Source organism: Schistocerca cancellata, chromosome 9 (genome assembly GCF_023864275.1).
Source record: "Schistocerca cancellata isolate TAMUIC-IGC-003103 chromosome 9, iqSchCanc2.1, whole genome shotgun sequence".
NCBI classification, from domain to species: Eukaryota; Metazoa; Arthropoda; class Insecta; order Orthoptera; family Acrididae; genus Schistocerca; species Schistocerca cancellata.
In genome coordinates this window covers 483,767,714-483,795,408 of record NC_064634.1, presented here as the reverse complement: position 1 = coordinate 483,795,408, position 27,695 = coordinate 483,767,714, and the positions used below count along the sequence as shown (strand labels likewise).

The 27,695-nt window shown below is 41.3% G+C and overlaps 1 protein-coding gene across 1 annotated transcript in view; it reads right to left on the bottom strand.

Annotated features, from left to right (window-relative positions):
- The window catches only part of LOC126101511 (uncharacterized), a 936,969-nt gene that overhangs the window by 63,348 nt on the left and 845,926 nt on the right, over window positions 1–27,695 (bottom strand). Inside the window, exon 23 of the mRNA XM_049912155.1 lies at window positions 16,741–16,903. Within this exon, the coding sequence (XP_049768112.1) occupies window positions 16,741–16,903 (163 nt within the window). The remainder of the gene's footprint in view (window positions 1–16,740; window positions 16,904–27,695) is intronic.

Below are 27,695 nucleotides of genomic sequence, written 5' to 3'. Positions count from 1 at the left end.
ACGATATGATGATTTGAAATCTGAAAGACAGGTACATGAAAATCAGTTGATACCCATCAAGGTCAGTGGAGTATTATAGAGTTGTTACAGCAAGAAGGATCAAGATAAGGTAATTAGTGCTAAGATACTGAAAGTATTGGAAGAGAATGGGAGTCTACAGGAAAAGGCAATTACTCTGATAGTATTAAACGCACACAGATTGTAGTTGTAAGCTGCCTTTAAGTACTTTACAACCTAAGTTAGGAAATGAGGTTCAAGTAAATTGGCAGCATGAAATATTCGGTAGTCCATATGTTGAAATATCTATAGGCAACTGGAGGAGAGCTTGTCTATTGGACACTGGTAGCCCGGTAAATGGTGTGTCTGGTAAATTAAGAGATAGATTAAATAATACTGAACAGTATACTGAATTTCCAATTACTGGCATTAAAATAAAAGGAGTCACTGGTAAACTTAGTAAATTAATCAGTAGGCAAGCATTGATTTCATTTACTGTCAGTAATGTTGTATTTGAACAAGGATGCCTGGTAATAACTGACTTGAATGAACATATGTTGTTAGGGATGGATTGGATACTGAAAGTTAATGTTAGGTTTGATTGATTAAATATGAAGTTAGATTTTATTGATCCAAAATCTGGTGTTCATGGTGAAACCAGTTATACATAATGTTTGATGGAGTTGTAGCAATAATTGTAGTACTTGATGACAGAAATTATTTAGATGAAAATTAGCATTTCCCAATCTCTAATCTTATGTTATTTTTTATATTGTTCCTTATGTGCCTAAAGTTCATCCAAGTGGTTTTTTTGTCATTTATTATTAATTGTCCTTGAACCATTCAGCTGCCTCATTCATTGTTGAAGCTATTTTTCTTGCAGGTCATCTTCACTAACTCCTTTAATAAAAAGGCTTGTATCATCTGCGAAAAGTACTGATTCTGCTCTTGTTAGATGGTTAGGAAAATCATTAATAAAAACTAAGAAGAGCAGAGGGCCTAGAACAGAACTGTGGGGTACACCACAGTTGACTTTCAGATATGTTGAGTAATATTTTGTGCCATTATGTATTATTTCAAGACTTTGATATCTATTGGACAGATATGATTGAAACCAGCTGTATGCTTTTACACGTACTCCATAGCAATACAGTTTCTCTAGCAAAATATCATCGCTGATGAAGTCAAAAGCCTTGGATAGATCTAAAAATATTCCACAATTTATGTCCTCATTATCCATTGCAGTTAAAACGTTGCAAGAAGTGATATACAGCTGTTTCTGTAGACCTGTTTTTCCTGAATCCATTCTGTGCATTTGTTAGAATTTTGCATTTGTTTAGGAAACTCAACAGTCTCTCATACATAACTCTCTCAATTACTTTAGCAAAACCTGAAAGTTGTGACAATGATCTATAACTTTGTATGGTATATGGACAGTATTTTTTATAAAGTGGCTTTACTATTGATTTTTAAGTGCAGAAGGGAATTCACCAGTTTTAAATGATGTATTAATAATATCAACGAGTTCAATTATTATTTTGTTTGCACTATATTTTATGACCTTATCAGGAATACCATCACATCCACAGGAAATTTTATTTTTCAGCTTATCAATTGCATTTCTTACTTCTGAATGCGTAACTGGGTACAAAAACATTGTCTTTTCATTTGCTGGAACTTTTGACTTACTACCTTTCGATTTCCCCAGATTCTTGATAAGATTTTGAGCACTGTAGTCATTGAACATATTGGCAACACATTGAGGGTCTTCAACAACTTTTCCTCCCTTTTTTATGGTAAGATTATTGTTTGTCACTTTGGATTTACCAATGTTATGGTTTATGACCTTCCAAACTGATTTGGTTTTATTGCTGCCTTTTCTAATAATTAAATCATTGTTCAGTTTTTTTGCTGCACAGAATAACTTTTCTGTAGCATCTAAGTTATGGTTTTAAAGCTGCATTACACTTTGAATGCCAACCCAGAATTCTAAGAGGACCTGCAGATTTCTTAATTCCTGCAGTTAACCATGAATTAGATTTGAGAGAGATTTTTACTTTTTTGAGGGGGAAAGCAACATCAAATAAATTTTTGGAAAAGGAAACAGACCATCCAGAATCAATGGAGGAATTGTTGTATAAATTTTATGATGCAAATTATTTTACAAGGTTGGATTTGACATCAGGATTTCATCAGATTACTTTAGAACCCAATTCTAGGCAATATATTGCATTTTTGTATAACGGAAAAAGTTTTCAATACTGTGTAGTACCTTTTGGATTAAACTGATCAGTTTCTGAATTTATCAGGGCTTTGGATTTAGTTTTGGGAAGTGGGTTACTTTCAAAATTAATCATTTATGTGGATGACATTCTGGTAGCCAAAACAACTTGGGATGAACATATGGAAATTCTGAAAGCAATTGCAATAAAATTCAGGTGGGGGTATGACATTAAAATTGGAAAAATGAAAATTTGGCGTAAAAAAGATGAAATTTCTTGGGCACACTATTAATAAGGAAGGAATTCTGCTTGATAAAGACAAATTGTTGGCCATTGCAGATTTCCCCAAACTGAGATCAAAGAAGGAATTTATGTCATTTTATGGTCTATGCAATTTCTACTGGAAATACATAAGTACATAAGGACACAAGCTTTAAATGCTCCATGTCTTCTTGTGCTTTTGAAAAAGAACACTATTTGCGAATGGACTGACAAATGTCAAGCAGCTTTTGATGAGATTAACAGACAGCTTGTCAATAGGAAAATCTTACATAGATCAGACTTAACTTTACCATTTTGTATGATGATAGACAGATGTGATTATGGCTTAGGAGTTTGTTTATTTCAACAGAAGGAAGTTGAGGGAGAGACCACACACTGTGCTATTAGTTTTGCCAGTATAAGCTTACAAAAGCATGAAAAAGTTGTACAGTCACTAAGAAGGAACTTTTAGCCATTGTTCAGGGGTTTAAAAATTTCAAAATTATTTAATTGGGCATACAGTCATTGTATAAACAGACCATAAAGCTTCATGCTACGTTCAGGAGTGCAATCTATATCACAGTAGGATTAGCAGGTGGGGAACTTTTTTACAGCAATTTGGCTATTCAATCCAGTACATTAGAGGTGACCAGAATATAGTTCCTGATGCTCTGTCTAGATTACCAGTAGGAGGTAACCCAGATAGTGAGAATTTTAGGATCACTTAAACATTCAAGGAATTAAAGAAGAGAAAGAAATTGTGAGAATCTGTAGACAACTGAAATGTAATCAAAATCAGGATGAAACATGGAAACTAGTCAAAAGCTTTGTAGGTAAGAAAGGATATGATAACAGTATTACCAAGCGTTTAAAGGAATTTTATTTAGGACAAGTAGTCCCAATTCAGATAAGTGGGAGGTTTGTTGGCTTAGACAATATACTAACACTTTGATCAACTATATACATAAGAGTTACAGCCACTGTGGATCCATGAAGTGTACTCAAAAGACACAGGAAAATATGTACTTTTATAACATATTCAGGAGGGTTGGGAAGTGTTTGAGTTCTTTTGATCGATGTCAGACAGTAAAGGTTGCCAACCAGAAGCATAAAGGTTTTGTACAGAGCATAATTCCAAAAGGTAAATCAGAACTGGTGGGAGTTGACTTATTTGGTCAACTTCCCCACACTAAAGAAGGCTACATATATTTGTTTGTTACTGTTGACCTGTTTTCAAATGTATTAAAGCTGTACTCTTCCGCAAGTAAGAAAGTTATTCAGTGTTTTACTAATGACTATTTTAGAAATGTTGCTTGACTGTCGGATAACGGAAGTCAGTTCACATCTCATACATGGAAGGACTTTGTTAATAGTGAGAACATTAAGCACATTTTAATATCTGTGTATTCTCCATCATGCAGTCCTATGGAGAGGTATATGAGGGAAATTGGTAGGTTGTGCAGAACATACTGTTCCAAGGATCATACGAATTGGTACACTTTTGTAAGTCAGTTTGATGAAAACATTCTAAATAGTTTGCAACATACTACAACTGGATTTACACCATATGAAGTTCATTTTAATCAGAAACCTGCTAAGTTACTAGATGAATTGATTGAGTTTCCAGCTTGTACAGAGTTAACTGCTGATGAGAGGGAATAGGTGGTGAAGAAAAATATGGAGGCATATCTTATTCAGAGGAAGAAGAAGCATGACAAAAATCTTAAAGTTACACAGTTGTAACCTCATGTTGACTAAAAGTTATGAAAAGTCAAAAGCAATTAACAAAGAAACAAAAATGTTCTTCCATATATACATTGAACCACTCAAGGTCTTAAAGATACCACATCCAAATGCATTTAAGTTAATTTATCCAAAGTGATGTAAGCTATTTGGTTTAAGAAACATCACACAGCTGAAGCCATATGTTCACATCTGATCAACTCTCAGGGGGGTACACTCTCAGTGTGTATCATGTGTCTGGCAAGCACAAGGGCCCCAGCTAATATAGTATCTGCTTCAACACCATTGTACATCAGTACTACATTCACACACATATTCATACACATTTCTATCCTTTGAATTTATGCTGACTTTGATTATCTATTTGATTCATGATATTGGTGTCTGATGATGTGAGGTACAATAATTTGCTTAATACATACTACTTTGATGATGAAACTTCCTGGCAGATTAAAACTGTGTGCCCGACCAAGACTCGAACTCGAACTCGGGACCGTTGCCTTTCGCGGGCAAGTGCTCTACCATCTGAACTACCGAAGCACGACTCATGCCCAGTACTCACAGCTTTACTTCTGCCAGTATCTCATCTCCTACCTTCCAAACTTTACAGAAGCTCTCCTGTGAACCTTGCAGAACTAACACTCCTGAAAGAAAGGATATAGCAGAGACATGGCTTAGCCACAGCCTGGGGGATGTTTCCAGAATGAGATTTTCACTCTGCAGCGGAGTGTGCGCTGATATGAAACTTCCTGGCAGATTAAAACTGTGTGCCCGACCGAGACTCGAATTCGGGACCTTTGCCTTTCGCGGGCAAGTGAAGGTAGGAGAAGAGATACTGGCAGAAGTAAAGGTGTGAGCACCGGGCGTGAGTCGTGCTTCGGTAGCTCAGATGGTAGAGAACTTGCCTGCGAAAGGCAAAGGTCCTGAGTTCGAGTCTCGGTCGGGCACACAGTTTTAATCTGCCAGGAAGTTTCATATCAGTGCACACTCCACTGCAGAGAGAAAATCTCATTCTACTTTGAAGATATTTTTTTAGGTTTAATTTGATCAACCCTCAGGGGGTACACTCTCTGTGTGTACCATGTGTCTGGCAAGCACAAGGGCCCCAGCCAATGTAGTATCTGCTTCAATATCTTTATACTTCAGTACTATATTCATTATTTACACTGTTTACACTTAGTTTCTAGCCACATGTCTCAATCAATTCTTAGTACATGAAATGCTTCACTGATTTGAAAATATTATCTTATCTCATCTATACTGACAGGAACTGACAACAATATGAATTTTGAAGAGAATTATAGCTAACTGGATAATGCACTTGCATGATTATTATGGAGACTTTTAGTGACATTCGACATAACTTACACTGCATACACCTAGCCTGCTATTTGAAGTTTATACATGACACATGTTCTATGGATTTCAATGATTTACTTATTATTTACTTCATCTTGAGGATAATGAATCCCATTGCTCTGCAGTAAATCTGGTGTTGTTTTTGAAAGCTTTTGAAATATATGATTTAGGAGTATTTTGCTTGCTGTTGCCTTGGGTGACAATAGTATTATTAGAGGATTTTGGCTGCATGATTACAGATGACTACAGTCTTGATGAGATATATGCACTGGCTGATTAGTCTGAGGAAAGCATAAGTCAGATAGGAGATGTTTTTGTTGGATGCTACAGCTGGACATCACCAGGTTTTTTGACACACCAATCAGGCACGGAGTTTAAGCTATGTTTCAGTATGTAAAGTGTATTACTCTGCTCTGCATTATGTTTGTGCTTTCATCTACGAGGTGTGTTTTTTAAGTAAATATCATTTTGAAATTAATAAAAGACATGCTACGATATCTCAATAATTTTAGTTTTACGTGAAAGCACCTTAATCTACTTTTCTACATAATTTCTGTCAATTTTGAGGCACTTGCCATAATATTGTACCAGTTTTTGAATACCCTCCTCATAGAAGTCTGCCGCTGACCACCCAGGTGTTTCTTCAAGTGCAGGAACAGATGGTAGTCAATTAGTGCAAGATTGGGGCTGTATGGAAAATGATCTAGAGTTTCCCATCGAAAAGATGTGATGAGATCTTTGGTCTGATTCACCACATGCGGACGGGCATTGTCTTGCAACAAAATGATGCCCTTGCTCAACTTGCCATGTCTTTTGTTCTGAATTGAACGGTGCAGATTGTGCAATGCCTTACAGTAAGCTGCTGCAGTGATTGTCTCATTACGAGGCAGAAATTCCACAAGCAGTACTCCTTTTCTGTCCCAAAAACCTGTGCACATGTTTTTCTGGGCAGAAATTGTTTGTTCAAACTTCACTTTTGTGAGTGAATCTGAATGGCGCCATTCCATGGACTGTTGCTTTGATTCTGGTGTGATGTAGGCCACCCATATTTCATCTTGAAGAAACACCTGGGTGGTCAGCGTCTTCAAGATGATGGTGATACAGTGGTTAACAAGTCAGGTGACAGACTTCTATTATATTAGTTTAGATTTACTTTCATTCCAATTGATCCATAGTGAGGAGGTCCTCCAGGATATAGAACATGTTAGAAAAACAACAATACATGACAAATATTTACAACTAAAACAAATAAGGTAATGTACCATTCCATTCCACAGGTCCTAAGTGGAATGATCGTCATTTTTTAATGAACCCTATATGAAAGCGTCATTTTACACATACTAATGCACTGAATTTAAAATAAATTTTTTTTAAATTTATTTATAAGGTAATAAACATGTAATACAACTTCTATAACACTTATTTACAATGAACACATTACTGCACTGAAATTGTGCAGAAGTTAGATTATACTTACACACACACACACACACACACACACACACACACACACACACATTTACAATGAACACATTACTGCACTGAAATTGTGAAGATTATTCTTATTTCCAGTATTGCTTCCATGAATTGAGCTGTTGGTTTGAAAACGTGATATATTTTTAATGACAAATTTCATTAAGGAATAAATATATTGGGAAGCAGTAGTTAGTATCCCTAGTTCCCTAAACATGCTTCTGCAGGATGTTCTTGAGTTCACACCACATACCACTCTTACTGCACGTTTTTGTGCCCGGAAAACTTTAGCTGGGCTTGATGAATTACCCCAAAAAATAATCCCATATGACATTATGGAATGAAAATAAGCATAGTATGTGAGCTTTTTCATTTTTATATCCCCTATTTATTTATTTAGCGTATGGCTCATAACATCACAGTAAAAATTACAGAAACAACACGATTTTTTTTTTTAAAAATCACATATGTATAAACAGAGCAATAAATAACAGTTTGTATATAAGGACACCGCCAATTGTAAAGTTGTAAAGTTACACTCACAGAAGACCAGTCACAAGCAGACGTCCAGCTTAGATAGTAAATAGTCGATTGCCTCTTGGGTCGCCATTAGGAAATCTTGTGGGTCACCCTCGTATGCCCTTAGTGGGCATTCCTGCACGATGTGTTTGACCGTCTGTCTCTCAGCGCCACAGTCGCAAGCGGCCGAAGGAAGTTTACCCCATCTGTGTAAGGAGTCGGCACATCTCCCACAGTTGGTTCTGATACGATCCCCTATGTCTGACACAATTTGCATTGCAAATAGAGATTTATTAAGAGGCTTCAGCAGTTCTGTAGTGTGCTCCTCCCAGTTGAATTTATGATCAAGCTGTAATCCCAAAAACTTAACACTGTCCACTTCTTCTATCTGCTTGTCATTGTATGTTAGGTATGTACTCATGGGACAACCCTTACAAGTTCTAAACTGCATGTAGTGTGTTTTTTCAAAGTTTAGTGACAAAGAATTGGCTAGGAACCAGTGATTAATGTCCACAAATATTTTATTAGCTGATCTTTCTAAGACTACACTTGATTTGCTATTTATTGTGATGTTTATATCATCAGCAAACAAAACGAACCTGGCATCTGGTAATGTTACTGACGAAAGGTCATTGATATACACAAGAAAAAGTAAGGGCCCCAAAATGGAACCTTGTGGGACCCCACATGTAATTAGTTCCCAGTTGGATGATGCCTGATGGCTTGATACATGTCTCTTTCTTAATAACACCTTTGTTTCCTGCCAGAGATATAAGATTTGAACCATTTTGCAGCATTTCCTGTTACACTATAATATTCTAATTTATTTAAGGGGCTCCGGAACGCCCTATACTTGCAATGTTAAAATAACGCTTATAAATTACATCTTTCCTCACAAAGTATTTGAGGTAGGAAGTTGAACTTTTTATAGATTATTTATTGGAATATGGGCTACAACTTAACACAGGGATTTTACAAAATTTTAGTTCAGTTATTAAAGATGATTTTTTTTTCAATTGTAATGAAAATTCACAACATTTTTTTTGCAATTTTTTATTTATATATTCAAAAATATACAGTTTTTTGGAAAAAGGCTGTGTTAAATTATGCAGAAGGTACTGTGTAACATTTACTGAAAGTTTGAAACAAATATGTTTGGAAGATCCTTAGAAAACATGTAATTAGTATGAGAAAATAAAAGTTTTGGGAATCGAGCGACAAAGATTGGATTAACTTTTTAGTGCATTCCAGGTCCATAGGATGGATTATCTTCATCCTCTGCAAACTCCTCCTCCAGCTTCCTCTTGTTCCTCCTCCTGTTTACTCTTGCTTGTATTTCTAGACTCTTTACAGCCCTGTCTGCAGCCCGAAGACGTTCCTTGTCTAAAGCAAGCATCGCTCGTACCATGTTAGAACCTATCTTCATTCCCATATTTCTAAATACCTTGCACCTTACAATGTTGCCATCATTGAAAGTCGCGACAGCAACTTTACTTTTACTCATTATTATACTTCAACAAAACAGAGACTCAAGAAACAGAATTAATTACGAATATTTTCGAGATAACGACGGAGTAAATAAACATGAAACAATCGACAATCACACCAGCGATATATATTGAACCATCACAGGTTAGCCACAACACATACTTTATCTCACATCACTAAAATGTACCTGATGAACACGGACATTAATAATAACACCATTTGACAGCAGTTAACAGCGCCACAGTGGGTCACGCCCATGTAGAACACATTTCAAAAAAATTTAAAAATAGTTGTCTTCGGAATTGAATAAATTATATATCTATTAAAAGGTAATAGTCTGCAGATCCAGAAAACGCAAAATAGTAAAAATTGAACTTTTCATGATTTTGAGCCTTTCCGGAGCCCCTTAAAAGGATATTGTGATTTACACAGTCAAATGCCTTTGACAGATCACAAAATATACCAGTTTCTTGCAATTTTTTGTCTAATGAATTAAGCACATTTTCACTGTAAGTGTAGATAGCCTTCTCAATATCAGAACCCTTTAGAAATCCAAACTGTGACTTTGACAGTACGCTATTTGAGATAAGATGGTTATAAGGCCGATTGTACATTACTTTTTCTAAAATTTTTGAGAATACTGGCAACAGTGAAATTGGTCTTCAGCATATTTCAACCATCCAGGAAATATTCCACTGATAAACGACTGGTTACACAGATAGCTTAATATGTTACTTAGCTCAGAATCACATTCTTTAATTAACTTTGTTGATATTTCATCATACCCACTAAATGTTTTTGATTTTAAAGATTTTATGATGGACATTATTTCTGCTGGGGTAGTGAGGGTCAAATTCATATTATGGAAGTTACTTGTAATGGTTGGTCTGAGGTATTCCATAGCAGCATCTACCAAACCTGACAATCCCATCTTTTCAGTAACAGTTATAAAATGTTTGTTAAAAGTACTGCAACACTATACACATCTGTCACCAATGTATCATTGACTCTTAATGCTATTTGTTTCTATTCATGTCTGGTTCTACTGGTCTCCTCCTTCACTATATCTCATATTGTCTTTATTTTGTTATCTGATATGAGTATCTTTTGCTTTGATGTCCATATTACAGTCTTTAATATTTTGCAGTATTTTGTGTAATGTGCTATAGCATCAACATCAGAACTGTTTTGGAGTGACAGATACATTTTTCTTTTTGTTTTACAAGATACCCCTATTCCTTGTGTAATCCATGGCTTCTTTGTAGACTTTGCTCTAACCTTGGTAAGTTTTGGGGGAAAACAGTGTTCGAATAAGGTAAGCACTTTATTAGCAAAAGTGTTATATTTTTTCATTCATGCCATGAGCACTGTAAACATAGTGAATGTCTCTGAGGAGTGTCCTAAAATAATCAATTTTTGTCTTATTGATTACCTTCTTGAACTCAGATTTAACAGATTTTATATCCTGTTCAGTATTAACATTTAACAGAAGGAACTGCATGTCATGGTCTGACAGGCCATTGACTATTGGTTTTGTAATATAATTTTGTTCACTGGACTTTTCTATAAAGATATTATCAATGGCTGTTTGTGAGCAATTGGCTACCCTAGTGGGGAACTTTACAGTGGGAATTAAGTTGAATGATAGTGTTACTAACTCAAATAAGTTCTTATTGAGAGAGTCTTTAAGGAAATCTACATTGAAATCACCAGCAACCACTATTTCATTGTTTTTGGTTGTTAAATGGGCCAGTACAGCTTCAAGGTGGTTTACAAACAGATTAAAGTTACCTGCAGGTGCTTGATATACACTTAATATTATATATCAATATACACTTAATATTATGAAGGATTTTTTGTGAAATTCTACTTCTGTTGCACATGCTTCCATATGCTGTTCTAGGCAAAAATTATGAATGTCTATGTTCTTAAATTTATGACAGTTCCTGATGAATGTGGCAAGGAATGAGGAGGGCATTCAAAAACTGGTACAACATTATGACAAGTGCCTCAATATTGATGGAAATTATGTAGAAAAGTGGATTAAGGTACAGGCTTTCATGTAAAAATAAAATTATTGAGATATCTTAGCACATCCTTTTTTAATTTCAAAATGGTACTTACTTAAAAAACACGCCTCATACATTTGATTCTGAATATGTTTTGTGTCATTTTCCTGTATTGGTTGTTAACGTTCATCATATATGTCCTTTTGTACTTTGATGCTCAACATTGTCATGTGGTATTTTGACACCCATTTTGAACCGCTTTTGATGGGATAGACTCTCACATCAATGTCATGATGTCAGTGATATATATATGTTTTGTCATTGCATTTCTTCAACTGCTTGTTCAGGATACTATTGAATACTTACATTGATTTTCCTACTGCATCATTTAAGTGCCAAAATGTGTATTTATCTTCAAACAACCATTCGTATTAAATTGTGGTATGAAATAATTACATTGTGGCTGAACATTACCTACAGAAACATTTTTGCCACATTACATTACAGTCGTCAATATCAAGGAAGGTGGCTTGTTAAAGTGAGGAGGACCAGGTGAAGCAAATGGGGGGAAGGTGTTGAGGTTCTCGAGGAATGTGGATAGGGTGTCCTTATCCTCAATCCACATCACAAAGATGTGATCAATGAATTTGAACAGGGTAAGGAGTTTGGTGTTATAGGTGGGTAGGAAGGATTCCAACTGTTGGTCGATGAATAGGTTGGCATAGTATGGTACTATGCAGGTGCCCATAGCTGTACCATGGTTTTGTTTGTAAGTGACGCCTTCAAAGGTGAGGTAATTGTGGGTGAGGACACAGTTGGTCATGGTGACCAGGAAGGAGATTGTGTGCAGGTTTATTCCTTTGGGTGTTGGGAAAGATAGTATTCGATAGCGGCAAGGAAGTGGGCATTAGGGATGTTAGTGAGGAGGGAGGTGGCATCCATAGAGATGAGAAGGGTGCCATGTGGTAAAGGAATAGGAACTGTGGAGAGTCAGTGGAGGAAATGGTTGGCATCTTTTATATAGTAGAGTAGGTTACGGGTGATAAGCTGAAGGAGCTGCTTTACAAGAGCAGAAATTCTCTCAGTGGGGGTGCAGTAACCAGCCACAGTTGGGTATCCTGGGTGATTGAGTTCATGTAAGAGGTAGGAGTATTGGGAAAGGCAGGAAGAGGGGAGGCAGACTAAGGTGAGAGGTTCTAGGATGGGTCTAAGGTTTTGAAGAGAGACAGGAGATACTGTTAGACTTCTGGAATGGGGTCACTGTGGTAGGTTTGTAGGTGGATGAATCTGAAAGCTGGCAGAGTCCTTCTGTCAGGTAAACCCTGTGGTTGAAAATCAGTGCTAGTGCCTATTGTCAGCAGATAGGATTTTAAGGTCAGGATCTGGTTTTAGATGGTGAATTACCATTGTTTCTGCAGATGTAAAATTATCCTCCATGGCATGGGATTTGGGGAATGATGATGAAGCAAGGTTTGAGGTTAAGAAATTCTGGAATTTTAACAGAAGGTGATTAGGGGACAGGGGGATGGATCGCAGTTGGATGGAGGAGTGACCTTAGTCAAGAGAACAAGAGAAGGCCTTCTACAAGTCCAGCATGGCTCAATTTGGGAGTGGGGCAAAAGGATTGATACACCTGTGGGACTAAGGGTATTGTTAGAAAGGTAACTACGCAGCACTGGAGAAAATGAATCACAATCTCTGACAGGGTTCTGACTACCTCTTGATGTACTCTGAAATGAGGAATATCCTACAGACTATACTTCCTACTACTCCCACAGTGGTATTCCACCATGTGTCGAACCTACACAATATCCTTGTCTATCCATACTCCACCCATTCTCCCAACCCCTTGCCTCATTGCTCATATCTCTGCAATGTACCTACATGCAAGACCTGTCCCACTGTCCCATACATCCTCCCACCACTTATCCAACTGAGAAACAGGCATCACCTGTCACATGAAAGGCAGGGCAACCTCTGAAAGCAGTAATGTGATCTACAAACAAAGCTACAACCACTGTGCTGCTTTCTATGCAGGCATGATAACCAACAATCTGTCTGCCTAAATGAATGGCCATGGACAAACTGTGGCTGGGAGACAGTTCCCAGTTCCTGAACATACTGCCCAACACAATGTGCTTCACATCAATAACTGTTTTAGAGCCTGTGCCATCTGAATCCTTCCTTATATCCTATGTTCTTGTAATCCCCCTGCCCTCAACCTTTGTTAGCGCCTGTCCTTCACCTGCCTATCCCCGCCCCCTCCCCCCTGCTGCCTCAAATCTCAAGACTGCAACTAGTAGTCCTACCTTGTCTCCTACAACCAGCATTACCTCCTCCCCCTTCCCTACCCTGCTATACTGCCCCCTCTCAGCCCCAGACTCCTCCTTACCGCTGCCACCCATTGATTGCTTCTCCCATGAGTCGCAGCTGCTCAAAATCTAGCCTCAGTGGCCAGAGACAGTGGTCATGTGCATGCGAGTTGTGCTTATGTGAATGTGTCTGTGACTCAACTTCTCCTCTAATGGAGAGTGGTGATCTTTCCTTTTCATAATATTCTCATTATTCAGTACTGAATTTTCCATTGATTTTTTTTATGGAAGTAAGAACTATTACTATATCTTAGTGTCATTTCATTTCCCGTCAGTAATGTATACTACTTTTTGGCTATTTTTGATCAATTACAAAGCTCTGAGATTTTATCTTCAGGGATGTAGCAATGTAATCAATGTCATAAATCTGCAAGCATATAGGGTTGCCATAAGGCAGCATACTCTGGTACATCTTCAATGTGACTAACTATCCTAAACAAAAGCTGCCAGCCATTGCATGCAGAAGACATGCTTTGTATGTACTACAATTTTTGCTGTTTTTAGTGGGGTAAACTGACACTACAGAGTTCATCTTTGGCAGTCTGATGTCATGAAACCAGTTGTGTGCAAAATCCACATATTTTTCACAATTATTTACATATATAAACTGACTTCTGGTGTTTTTTTTTTTTTGTTGTTGTTAAGAAGTGAGATTGCATGTGTTAGATAAATTTGTTATGAAAATGTAGATCCTACGTTTTATGTAAAAGACATGTTGATAGCATCAAAATATGTGTAAATGTATTGATAGATTGCATATTTTTGGACACAGAGTTCCATGAATTTTGTATTTCGTACTATAGAAGCAGTTATAATCTACATTTGTATTTCATACAATTTTGGCAATACATCCTCATTCAAACTATTGTTCCCTCTAATTTAAGCGTATATCTATGGAAATAATTGCACATAGTACAAATTTCAGCAGCAATATGTGGTTTTGAAAATAATTTCCTCACAATTGCAGTGTAGCTATTTATGTGATTATATCTAAAAACAAAGATTATGAGACTTACCAAACAAAAGCGCTGGCAGGTCGATAGACGCACAAACAAACACAAACATACACACAAAATTCAAGCTTTCGCAACAAACGGTTGCTTCGTCAGGAAAGAGGGAAGGAGAGGGAAAGACGAAAGGATGTGGGTTTTAAGGGAGAGGGTAAGGAGTCATTCCAATCCCGGGAGCGGAAAGACTTACCTTAGGGGGACAAAAGGACAGGTATACACTCGCACACACACACATATCCATCCGCACATACACAGACACAAGCAGACATTTGTAAAAGCTTGTCTGCTTGTGTCTGTGTATGTGCGGATGGATATGTGTGTGTGCGAGTGTATACCTGTCCTTTTTTTCCCCTAAGGTAAGTCTTTCCGCTCCCGGGATTGGAATGACTCCTTACCCTCTCCCTTAAAACCCACATCCTTTCGTCTTTCCCTCTCCTTCCCTCTTTCCTGACGAAGCTACCGTTTGTTGCGAAAGCTTGAATTTTGTGTGTATGTTTGTGTTTGTTTATGTGTCTATCGACCTGCCAGCGCTTTTGTTTGGTAAGTCTCATCATCTTTGTGTTTAGATATATTCTTCCCACGTGGAATGTTTCCCTCTATTATATTTATGTGATTAGTGTGATACTTCCACATGTTTTACTATTTGTTATCCTGGTTATTGTAAGCAAGAATTTAAAAGTGTCTTGACTGTTACATAAAGATAACTCTTCCAAATCTGACTGCTGTGGTACAATAATGTGTTCTATTATAGTTTTTTTTTTTTTGTGGTTTTAGGGCGCAAAACTTCTATGGTCATTAGCGCCCCCCCCCCCCCTTTCTATTATAGTTGTCATACCATATTGCAATTAGTTTCCAGTTTAAACAGCAGTGTGTATTTTCTGCAATTGTCACAGATTTCTGCAATAGTTCAGTTTGTTAATGATGTTAATATTGTGATAATAATAATAATAATAATAATAATAATAATAATAATAATTCAGACCTAAGGTCTGAGAAAGGAAAGATGATAATAATAATAATAATAATAATAATAATAATAATAAACTTCCTTGGGGAGGAATGTGAAATAGTGTAGAGGGTACAGTGTGACCCGTGAATACACAGAGTGTGTGTGTGTGTGTGTGTGTGTGTGTGTGTTTGTTTGTTTTCTGTGTACTATAGCTCATAAAAGGGTGGCTCCGAAAGCTAGCAAGTTTTATTTCTTTTTGTATTTGCCTACTTACAACTCAACAGTTCTACTTTTCGGTGAGAGGTATCAAACCAAAAGTACTTGCATATGTAAGTCTGATAGGAACTGGGGCTTGAACCATCAAATTTGCTATGAATTTAGCTGTCATGATAGACAGCAATATAATGATGGCAGCATCACTAAAATGCTAAAGTCATTAGGGGTGAGAGTGTTACGTCAAAACCTCATGACGTTTCCAAAGCTGACATAGTAAGAAAGAAATAAATGTTTCATGCACAGTTAACAATGGGAGAAGTTTAATACTTAGAATGAATCTTCTTGTTTCTATTACTTTCAGAAAAAAAATTCTATAATAAATGGATTTTGTTTTAGAAACTTATTCAAGTTATCCTGAAGCTATGTGTAAGTGTTTCCACATAAGTATTGTACCGGACTGCTACAACTTTTTCAATAATTGTTCAGCATAGCACAGAGATATGGCCTGTTTGTATTTTTATATACTGATTGATCCTTCTTGTTTACCACTAATGGTTACAGTGTTATTGAATGGTCAGCATTGTTTAATACTCACCTGTTACTTCAGTGTTTGGTAGGTGTTTATGTCATTATGCTCCTGACTGAGAGGTAACTGAATTAGACTGTATGGAGCTAATTCCTTCCTTTTAAGTCTGTCCCTCCCTTATTCTGTACCCAGAAATGATTTCTCATACAGATGACATAAGTGTATCTGTAGCTAACACTTTGTAACATTAACTATCCATAGCTGTACACTCACTGCCATAATTCCAGATCTTAAAGTACTACATATGAAGTATTGACGAATATTGTTAAACATCTACTAGCTATTTATTTACATATCTGCTGAATATTAGACAATGACTGTGAAATGAAAAACAAGAACAGTAATGGAGAACATGCACCATACAGCTCGCTTCTTTGGATTGAAATGTGCGAGTAGCAATTTAATCCATAAGAGAATATGACAATAAAAATAATAAATAAGACCAGTATTATCCTGTAAATTCAGCAATATTAGCTTTCAGATATCTTAATAGTAAGAGTGCTGTGACACATAAGGAGTGGGGCAAGTGGAAATACCTGTGCTAGTTTGCCTCCTGCAACCTGCCACACTTTCAGTGACATGTCTCTTGAGCCTGTTATCACGTACTGAGAATCCATCGTTAGGACAAAACAGGTAATCTCTTCACTGTGAGAGACTGTGTAACGCTCATCTTCTCTGTTTACAGCCCATATTCGTAAACTGAAAGAAAATTTTAAAAAAAGGTGAATAAAATGCAAATTCACACATTTGTGAGTCACGATAATTACAAATTAAAACTGTGTGCCAGACTGATACTCAAATTTGGGACCTTTGCCTTTCGCAGGCAACTTCTCTACTGACTGAGCTACCTAGGCATGAGTCACAACTGTTCTGCACAGCTTTACTTCCGCCAGTACCTTGTCTCTTGCTTTCCGAACTTCTCAGAAACTCTTCTGTGAACCTTTCAAGACTAGTACTCCTGGAAGAAATGATATGCAAAGACATGGATTAGGCCACATCCTGGGGGATGTTTCCAGAATGAACTTTTCACTCTGCAGAGAGTGTGCACTGATATGAAAGTTCCTGGCAGATTAAAACCGTGTGCCGGACTGAGGCTCAAATTCGAGTTTGAGTCTCGGTCCAGCACAGAGTTTTAATCTGGCAGGAGGTTTCATATCAGTGTACACTCCACTGCAGAGTGAACATTTCATTCTGGTAACATCCCCCAGGTTGTGGCTAAACCATATCTATGCAGTATCCTTTCTTAGAGATTCAGTGAAGTTTGGAAGGTAGGAGACAAGATACTGGCAGAAGTAAAGCTGTGAGTGCAAATTGTGAGTCATGGTTGGGTAGCTCAGTCAGCAGAGCACTTGCCTGTGAAAAGCAAAAATCCTGCACTCTGGAGCAGAGTGAAAATGTCATTCTTTACCTCACGCTAATTACACACTGGTATTCAGGAAATCAAGGACATTATATTTGGAAATTTCCTTGACTACCATGGTATTGTATTGTACTGTATGGAACTGGGGACCTAGAACCATCAGAGAGGCTTCATCCCCGCCATAGCCCTCAGTGGTTCACAACCCCACAACTGGCTACAGCAGTCCACTCACCCCACCGCCGCCCCACATCGATCTACATCTACATCTACATCCATACTCCGCAAGCCGCCTGACGGTGTGTGGCGGAGGGTACCTTCAGTACCTCTATCGGTTCTCCCTTCTATTCCAGTCTCGTATTGTTCATGGAAAGAAGGATTGTCGGTATGCCTCTGTGTGGGCTCTAATCTCTCTGACTTTATCCTCATGGTCTCTTCGCGAGATATACGTAGGAGGGAGCAATATACTGCTTGACTCTTCGGTGAAGGTATGTTCTCGAAACTTTGACAAAAGCCCGTACCGAGCTACTGAGCGTCTCTCCTGCAGAGTCTTCCACTGGAGTTTATCTATCATCTCCGTAACGCTTTCGCGATTACTAAATGATCCTGTAATGAAGCGCGCTGCTCTCCGTTGGATCTTCTCTATGTCTTGTATCAACCCTATCTGGTACGGATCCCACACTGCTGAGCAGTATTCAAGCAGTGGGCGAACAAGCGTACTGTAACCTACTTCCTTTGTTTTCGGATTGCATTTCCTTAGGATTCTTCCAATGAATCTCAGTCTGGCATCTGCTTTACCGACAATCAACATTATATGATCATTCCATTTTAAATCACTCCTAATGCATACTCCCAGATAATTTATGGTATTAACTGCTTCCAGTTGCTGACCTGCTATTTTGTAGCTAAATGATAAAGGATCTATCTTTCTGTGTATTCGCAGCACATTACACTTGTCTACATTGAGATTCAGTTGCCATTCCCTGCACCATGCGTCAATTCGCTGCAGATCCTCCTGCATTTCAGTACAATTTTCCATTGTTACAACCTCTCGATACACCACAGCATCATCTGCAAAAAGCCTCAGTGAACTTCCGATGTGATCCACCAGGTCATTTATGTATATTGTGAATAGCAACGGTCCTATGACACTCCCCTGCGGCTCACCTGAAATTACTCTTACTTCGGAAGACTTCTCTCCATTGAGAATAACATGCTGCGTCCTGTTATCTAGGAACTCCTCAATCCAATCACACAATTGGTCTGATAGTCCATATGCTCTTACTTTGTTCAATAAACGACTGTGGGGAACTGTATCGAACGCCTTGCGGAAGTCAAGAAACACGGCATCTACCTGTGAACACGTGTCTATGGCCCTCTGAGTCTCGTGGACGAATAGCGCGAGCTGGGTTTCACATGACCGTCTTTTTCTAAACCCATGCTGATTCCTACAGAGTAGATTTCTAGTCTCCAGAAAAGTCATTATACTCGAACACAATACGTGTTCCAAAATTCTACAACTGATTGACGTTAGAGATATAGGTCTATAGTTCTGCACATCTGTTCGACATCCCTTCTTGAAAACGGGGATGACCTGTGCCCTTTTCCAATCCTTTGGAACGCTACGCTCTTCTAGAGACCTACGGTACGCCGCTGCAAGAAGGGGGGCAAGTTCCTTCGCGTACTCTGTGTAAAATTGAACTGGTATCCCATCAGGTCCAGAGGCCTTTCCTCTTTTGAGCGATTTTAATTGTTTCTCTATCCCTCTGTTGTCTATTTCGATATCTACCATTTTGTCATCTGTGTGACAATCTAGAGAAGGAACTACAGTGCAATCTTCCTCTGTGAAACAACTTTGGAAAAAGACATTTAGTATTTCGGCCTTTAGTCTGTCATCCTCTGTTTCAGTACCATTTTGGTCACAGAGTGTCTGGACATTTTGTTTTGATCCACCTACCGCTTTGCCATAAGACCAAAATTTCTTAGGATTTTCTGCCAAGTCAGTACATAGAACTTTACTTTCGAATTCATTGAACGCCTCTCGCATAGCTCTCTTCACACTACATTTTGCTTCGCGTAATTTTTGTTTGTCTGCAAGGCTTTGGCTATGTTTATGTTTGCTGTGAAGTTCCCTTTGCTTCCGCAGCAGTTTTATAACTCGGTTGTTGAACCACGGTGGCTCTTTTCCATCTCTTACGATCTTGCTTGGCACATACTCATCTAACGCATATTGTACGATGGTTTTGAACTTTGTCCACTGATCCTCAACACTATCAGTACTTGAGACAAAACTTTTGTGTTGAGCCAACAGGTACTCTGAAATCTGCTTTTTGTCACTTTTTCTACACAGAAAAATCTTCCTACCCTTTTTAATATTCCTATTTACGGCTGAAATCATCGATGCCGTAACCGCTTTATGATCACTGATTCCCTGTTCTGCGTTAACTTTTTCAAATAGTTCGGGTCTGTTTGTCACCAGAAGGTCTAATATGTTATCGCCACGAGTCGGTTCTCTGTTTAACTGCTCAAGGTAGTTTTCAGATAAAGCACTTAAAAAAATTTCACTGGATCCTACGGTTACTGTGCCATTCGGCCCCCAGTGGACACCCTCAAGAACATCTCGCACCAGATGAGTGTAACCCCAATGTTTGCATGGCAGAGTAATTATGATGTACATGTATGTGGAGAAAGTGTGTGTTTTCTAAAATTCTAGAGAAACTCTTTTATAAAAATCTGTCAAATTTCATACACAAATATAATACACTAAAGGCATGATTTTAGGAGAAATCACTCTATTAAAACAGCAATCTTTTCTTTTCTGTATGAAACTCTACACACCCTAGATAGGCAGGAACATACAAGTATATTCCTAGACTTTTCAAAAGCGTTTGATGCCATCAGTGATGATAAATTACTAGGTAAGACCAAGAACTGAGATATTAGGGAATGCACATAACTGGATTAAATCATATCTCCATTAAGGGAAACAGCTCATAGAGATAACACATGAAGTAAATGGGACAGTAAACACTCATCACTCAGATTTATTAGTGGTCAGAGATGGAGTTCGCCAAGGTTCCATATTAGGTCTGTGGCGTCGACAAGTACAAATGACATATCTCCACCATCGCAAGTTCTTTGACTCTGTTAAACTAACAGCCCATGCCATCTTACTTGTTCAGTTGATTAACGACTTACTGTAATGTGGGAATCTGTAATGAAATATATCTAGTCTTATAGAAATGTATGTATTTCCTTTGGCTACAACCCAACCAAAATGCCGCAATGGTGACCCCAAGTAAGAATTCACATGCCATTTCCTCATAGTTCAAGTACTTTTGCATCTACGTGCCATGAAGCACGTGGATATCGAAACTCCTCCACCTACAACAGAACCTTTTGTCACTTCACCACTGGATTCTACAACACATTTCCTGCAGTTTTGTTGCCTCGACACTTTCGCCACTTGACAGTGCAACATGTGACTGCAGACTCACACTTTGCCTCTTCAGCAAGTGTGCATCAACATGTGCATTTCGAAAATGATAACAAGATGAGCAAAGATCCTGCAGGTCATCATGCTGATATGGGTTCTGCATTTCGTGCATAAACTATGTGTCAGATGCTGGCCACCCAAGTGACCATTACAACAGTGCCATGTGCAACCTCACCTTTGTTAGGACAGACCACGTGTACCGATTGTGCTCCCACGATGCATGAATGTCTGGTACAGCATGCCGCGGAATTTGAATCCTCGCAAGACGTCATAGATGTCGAAGACCCATAGAGTTCTCTGCACCATTGCACCGTAAGAGTGAGGGCACCACAGAGGAACATGTGGTTGCAGCGGCCAATAGCGACGTCCCTGATAGAGAACATAAGCGCCTGCCTGTTGCTCAGCCTGCCAGTCTAACCTTGCGTACGTCTCAGGACATATCGCCTCACATTAGACAGCATATTTACTTTAGTGTTTTCTTTACGAGTGGAGGTGGTTATCTTGTTTGGTTTTCTTGGCACTGTTGTTCTGTTCTTAATGTTGTTGTATGGTCGTTCATTGGTCGTGTCCGTCCTCTCCCATTGTGTTGTTGTTTGCAGGCCGCTCTGCGGGTCCCGCCACGTTTCCGCCACTTCAACCCTGCGACTGTTCCGGTTGCCGTTACAACATTTTGGCGACGAGGTAAACGGTGGTAGTTGTTGGTATGAAGGCGAAGTTGGTCTGTCTGTCGGAGCAACAGCAGCAGCTCATGGAGCAGCAGCAGCTCCAGTTAGAAATCTTACAAAAGTAGTTGCAGTTGCTAACAGACAAAATCGATGCCTGGGAGACATTACCACAACAGCTTCAGTGTCCTTGGGTGTCCGATGCTTTCCCACATCCGTCGTCATTTCCACCCTTTAATGATGCTAACGAGTAGTGGGAAACCTACTTACATCAGCTGAAACAACATTTCACGGATTTTCGAGTCACGGACGACTCCTTGCAGCGGTCGTTGTTTTTGTCTTGGGCCTCCCTGGACACGTTCATTCTTCTCCGCAAGTTGGCACCGTTGTCTGTTCCTGTGGCTCTCTCTTTCCAGGAGATCTGCCTTTTGCTGACAAACTATTATTCCCAATGCTACCATGTGGTCGCCTCTCGGCTGGAGTTCCACCAGCACCATAAACAGCCTGGTCAATCGTATTGTTCCTGGGTCATGGACAGCCGTCGATGCTATTTTACGTGCACCAATCAGCTGTGTCGGGCTTCGTATTCAGACTTACTGATCCTTGATGTGGTGGTTCAGCTGGCTCCTGATCCTGCGGTCCTTACTGCGGTGTTGAAACTCGACAACCCTTTCTTGGAAGAGATTCTCCGCATTGCCCACTCCTTTGAAATTGCTCCAGCGGCTAATGAGCATCTTATGGCAGGTGGCGGCAATCGCGGCGTCACAGCAGGTTTCTCCCTCACGACGTCGATGTGACGCGGCCGACAGAGTCCAGTGCTATCGGGACTCCTCATTGTCTGACGTCTCTATGGCATCGGCGCCTTCGGTCGCCACTCGTTGCACGGCCCACTTACATCTTGCCCACAGTGCTTTACTGCGCCTGTACATTCGCGGGCTGATTGTCCCCACTGCTGGAAAACGTGCACGCTGTGTAGCAAGGAGGGCCACATCCGATCGGTTTGTCGTAGTCGCTCGACTCACTGCAGTCCTGCCCCTTCTGGGCCTCAAGATACCGTCCATGCCCTGCAATTGGTCGTCCCATATGACGACCCGTCGGTGTGGAAGCTTTTCCTCATTTTCACTGATAATGTCAGTTTTCAGGTCAACACTGGGGCCACCGTCTCCCTGATTAATATACCCGGGTGGGCTCTCCTGTGTTGTCGCCTGCCTCTCACTGTTCGGTCGCCTACAGAGACGGTTCCATTCCCCTTCATGGGCAGTTCGTCATCCAGGCGACGTACAAGCGTGTTCCCCAGCTCCTTACCCTCTTTGTCATCGACCATCCGTCAGCTTCCAATATATTTGGCCTGGATGCGTTTCAACTGTTTGGCTTTTCAATTTCCAACGAAGTTAAGGTCGTTTCCACGGCTGTTATCTTTCAGGACTTGGACGATCTGTGCTCCGCTTTTGCGTTGTCATTTCCACCGGATCTTGGATGTGCTTCCGGCTTTCAGGCGCACGTCACCCTATGGCCAGATGCACAGCCTCGCTTTTTCCAGGCCCGGCCCCTTCTGGTGGCCTTACGGCCAGCGGTCAAGTAGGAACTTGATCGGCTCCAGGCCGCTGGCGTGCTGGAGCCTGTGACTTACAGTGCATGGGCGACACCACTGGTGGTCATATGGAAAGTGAATGGGTCCCTTCGGCTGTGTGGGGACTTCAGCACTACAGTCAATGCTCAATGCTTCATTGACACTTACCCCATTCCCCGACAGGAAGACCATCTTGCCAAGCTTGCTGGGTGTGAGTATTTTTCCGAGATCGATCTGGCTGAGGCATACCACCAGTTGCCCTTGGATGCCAAATCTCAGGACATCATGGTTATCAACACGCCTTTCGGATTGTATAAGTACAAGCATCTTCCCTTTGGTGTCTCTTCGGCACTGGCCATTTTCCAGTGATTCCTGGAGCAGGTTACACAGCCTATCCCTGCCTGTGTGAATTATCTGGATGACATCTTGGTCACCAGGTGTTCCTGCCAGGAACATTTGCAAAACCTCAGCGCCTTATTTCATGCTCTGTAGTCTGCTGGTTTACACTGTCAGTTGGACCTTTTTTTTTTTCAATCAGAAGTGGAATACTTAGGCCACTGGCTTAGCAAAGAGGCATTCGCCCTTCAGGTCGAAATGGCATGGCCATTGAGGCCCTTCCTCGTCCCAAAGACTTACCTGAACTCCAGGTGTTTTTGGGCAAGGTTACTTATTACTTACAGTTCTTGCCCCAGGCTGCCTCCTTGCTCAACCCCTCAATCACTTGCGTCACAAAGGGGTACCTTTTGATTGGACTCCTGCCTGTCACCAGGCTTTTCTCCGTTTAAAGGTGATGCTTAAGTGTGCCCCTTGTCTTACTCCCTTTTCTCTGGACCGCCCCTTGGTTGTGGCGGCTGATGCGTTGGCATACGGCATTGGGGCTGTCCTTGTGCACCGGGATGCCGACAACTCCGAACGGCCCATCGCTTATGCCTCCAAGAAGTTGACCTCAGCACGACAGAACTACTCACAGACTGAAAAGGAGGCTCTGGCTTCATGTTCGCTGTCCAAAAATTTCACACCTATCTCTTTGGGGCAAAGTTCACTGTCCTGACGGACCATAAACCCTTGGTTACACTTTTCGGACACCACTCTCACCTTTCAGAGCAGATAGCTCAACGCCTCCAGCACTGGGCATTGTTTTTATGTAATTACACTTACATCATCCGGTATAAGCCCACCGCCTACCATGCTAACATGGACGCTTTGTCACGTCTCCCAATGGGCCCCGATCCTGCCTTTGACCAACAGGACGCCCTCTGCTTTCACATTGATTCTGCCTGCAGGATGCGCTGGATGGTTTGCCTCTTATGGCTGCTCACATTGCTGCGGCTACCCACCACGGCCCTGTCTTGTGGCAGGTTTGCAGTTACGTGGTCCACAGGTGGCCGTCCTACATCACTCGTCGGATGCAGTCCGATTTCAGCCCCTGGCACCACCTGTTCCACAGGCTCTCCATGGTCAATGATGTCCTTCTGTTGGCCATGGAGTCAGATGGCCATTGTGTGGTCATCCTTCTGCATTGTGGCTTCGGGTGCTCAGTTTGTTACACCACGGGCACTGGAGTACGTCCCATATGAAAGTTTTGGCTCGCCGGCATGTGTATTGGCCCGGCATCGATGGCGATATTGAGCGCCTGGTGTGTGGGTGCACTGTTTGTGCACGTCACCAGGCGCATCCCCCTCAGTCATTTGCACCCTGGCCTGTGCCTCACTGGCCCTGGGATCGCATCCGTATCGATTTTGGAGTCCGTGTGGTTACTTATAGTTGATGCCTACTCCAAATACCCCTATGTTGTCCGAATGGCATCCACCACTACGGAGGCTACACTCACGGCCCTGGCCCAGGTTCTCGCCATCAAGGATCTGCAACACACACTGGTCTCCAATAATGGTCCCCAATTCACAGCATCCTCCTTCCACGACTTCTGTTAGGCCAACGGTATCAAACATACCCGTAGCCCACCTTTCCACCCTTCGTCCAATGGCGTGGCAGAGAGGCTTGTCTGCACTTCTAAACAACAGTTGACTAAGGCGGTCAACACATCTCAAACCATGTTGGCCCTCACCCTGCTTTTGAGAACCTATCGCACTATGCCCATTGACGGACGCAGTCCGGCAGAGCTCCTTAATGGGCGACAGGCGCGCACCCTGCTCCATTTGCTGATGCCATCCTCCTCCCGTCCCCACTCTCGGCCCTTGCAGCGGTATGCCCCTGGCACGGCCGTGTGGGTCCGCGAGTATGGGTGCAAGGCAGGTTGGACACACACCACAGTCGTCGCAGCCCATGGGCGATGTGTGATGTCAGTGCAGATGTTGAAAGGGTTGGAGCGTCACCATCAAAATCAGCTCCACCCGCGTGCCGCCATGGGACTCGCGGCACCACCTGTGTCCCTACCTCCTTCAGGTACGGACGTGATCCTCGAGTCACCTTCGCTGCCCCCAGTTGCCGTCTCCCCGAGGGCCTGCCGCCAGCCCTCTCCACCTCCGGGTGCATTGGCGGCTCTCTCCCCCACCCTGGACTCTGGGAAGACTGTCATGGATATCTCGGGCGTCCCTCCCTCCCTGCCAATAGCGGTTCATGAGCCTGGCTCCTCTTCCCGCTGCCACCAACCTCGTCACCGTCTGGGGCATTTCCGCCCCCATGTCCAAGTTTCAGGGGGGAGGGGTCTGGTACCACACACCATGGAATTTGAATCCCTGCCAGACATCATGAATGTCGAAGACCCATAGAGGTCTCTGCACCGTTGCGCCATAAGCTGTGGCAGCGCACGCCTCCTGGCCCGCATTTAGAGTGAGGGCACCACAGTGGAACACGTGGTTGCAGCGGCCAATAGCGGCGTCCTGCCTGTCAGTCAGCCTGCCAGTCTAACCTTGGGTACCTCTCAGGACATATCGCCTCGCATTAGACAGCGTATTTACTTCTGTGTTTTCTTTATGAGTGGACATGGTTGGCTTGTTTGGTTTTCTTGACTCTGTTGTTCCGTTCTTGTTGTTGTCATGAGGTCCTTTGTTTGTCGTGTCTGTCCTTTCCTGGTTGTGTTATTGTTCGCGCAGGCCGCTCTGCGGGTCTCGCCGCGTTTCCGTCACTTCAACCCCGCAACTGTTCCGGTCGCCGTTACAACAGAATGCTTTACCACTTCAGTGGTTTGCAAAGTGGACAATGCCCAGTGTCTATCATGAACATTTCTGGGCCAGTTTCTGCACATCGCTCGCTTTCCACATGCCTTCTGCGTCGGACTTCTGGGCTGCGAACATCGCATTGGACAGTTCTACAGCATCATTTCCTAGTGATTTGGTGCCATTGTCATCTGCTCCGACAGACTGCTAACTTGCACCCTACGCAGTGCCATCTTGGTCGACCACACTGATCCAACATCCGAGTGATACGAGGCACCCAAACACAAAACTAGCTGCACCTTCGTCGCCACCACCTTCCGACACTGCCCCCGCTATCCGAGGACAACCCAGCTATGTGGTTTGCATTTGTGGGAAACTTGTTCAAACTGTTCCGCGTCACTGACAACAATTCAAAATTCCTGTGCCTCATGATTCAACTGTTCAGGCACACAGACCTGATCTGTGACCTATTTCTGATGCCGCTGCTAACTTTGAAGTACGATTTCGCAAAACAGACTATCATCAAGCACCTCTCGTGTTCCCCACAAAAAGTTACTCTGGGAATACTGTACAAGGAACATCTCGGCGACTGCACCCTGTCCCAGCTTTGGTGCCGGCTACACCTTCTGTCCAGCGAGTAGATGATGCCAGACGAAACACTGTGGTCAGTGTGGTTATCAAAACTACCTACAGATCTCCAGGTTAACTCCTCCCCCACACCCTGGAATCTATCAGTTTGTGTCTGCAGATGGCTGACCAGATCTATTTGCTCTCACACTAGCATCACCAACAGGAGCTCACACAACAGTTTGGCACTCCTGCAGCCGTAGCTCACCCAGCCGCAGGCAGGGCCAGGTCATGCAATGCCCCTCTTCCACTATGCTCAAACTGTGTTCACACTGCCGGAGGAGGGGGGAGGGGGGGTGTATGGCATCAACAAGTATGAACGACATATCTCCAGCATCACAAGTTCTTTGACTCAGTTAATCTAATGGCCCATGCCATGTTACTTGTTCAGTTGCCTGTACAGCTTGTTGTAATGTGGATGTCTGTAAAGAAATATACCAAGTCCTACAGAAATGTGTGTGTCTCTTTGGGCTACAACCCAACAGAAATCCTACAGGTCCAATTCTGTACTTATTATATGTGAAAGATTTATATATAAACAGTAAAAACAATAAGCTACATAAGTTTGCAGATGACATCAGAATCTTAATTATAAGAAGTACCAAAGAAAACTTTGAAAATGGCATTAGGACCATCACAGAGAAGATAGTACAGTACTCTGAT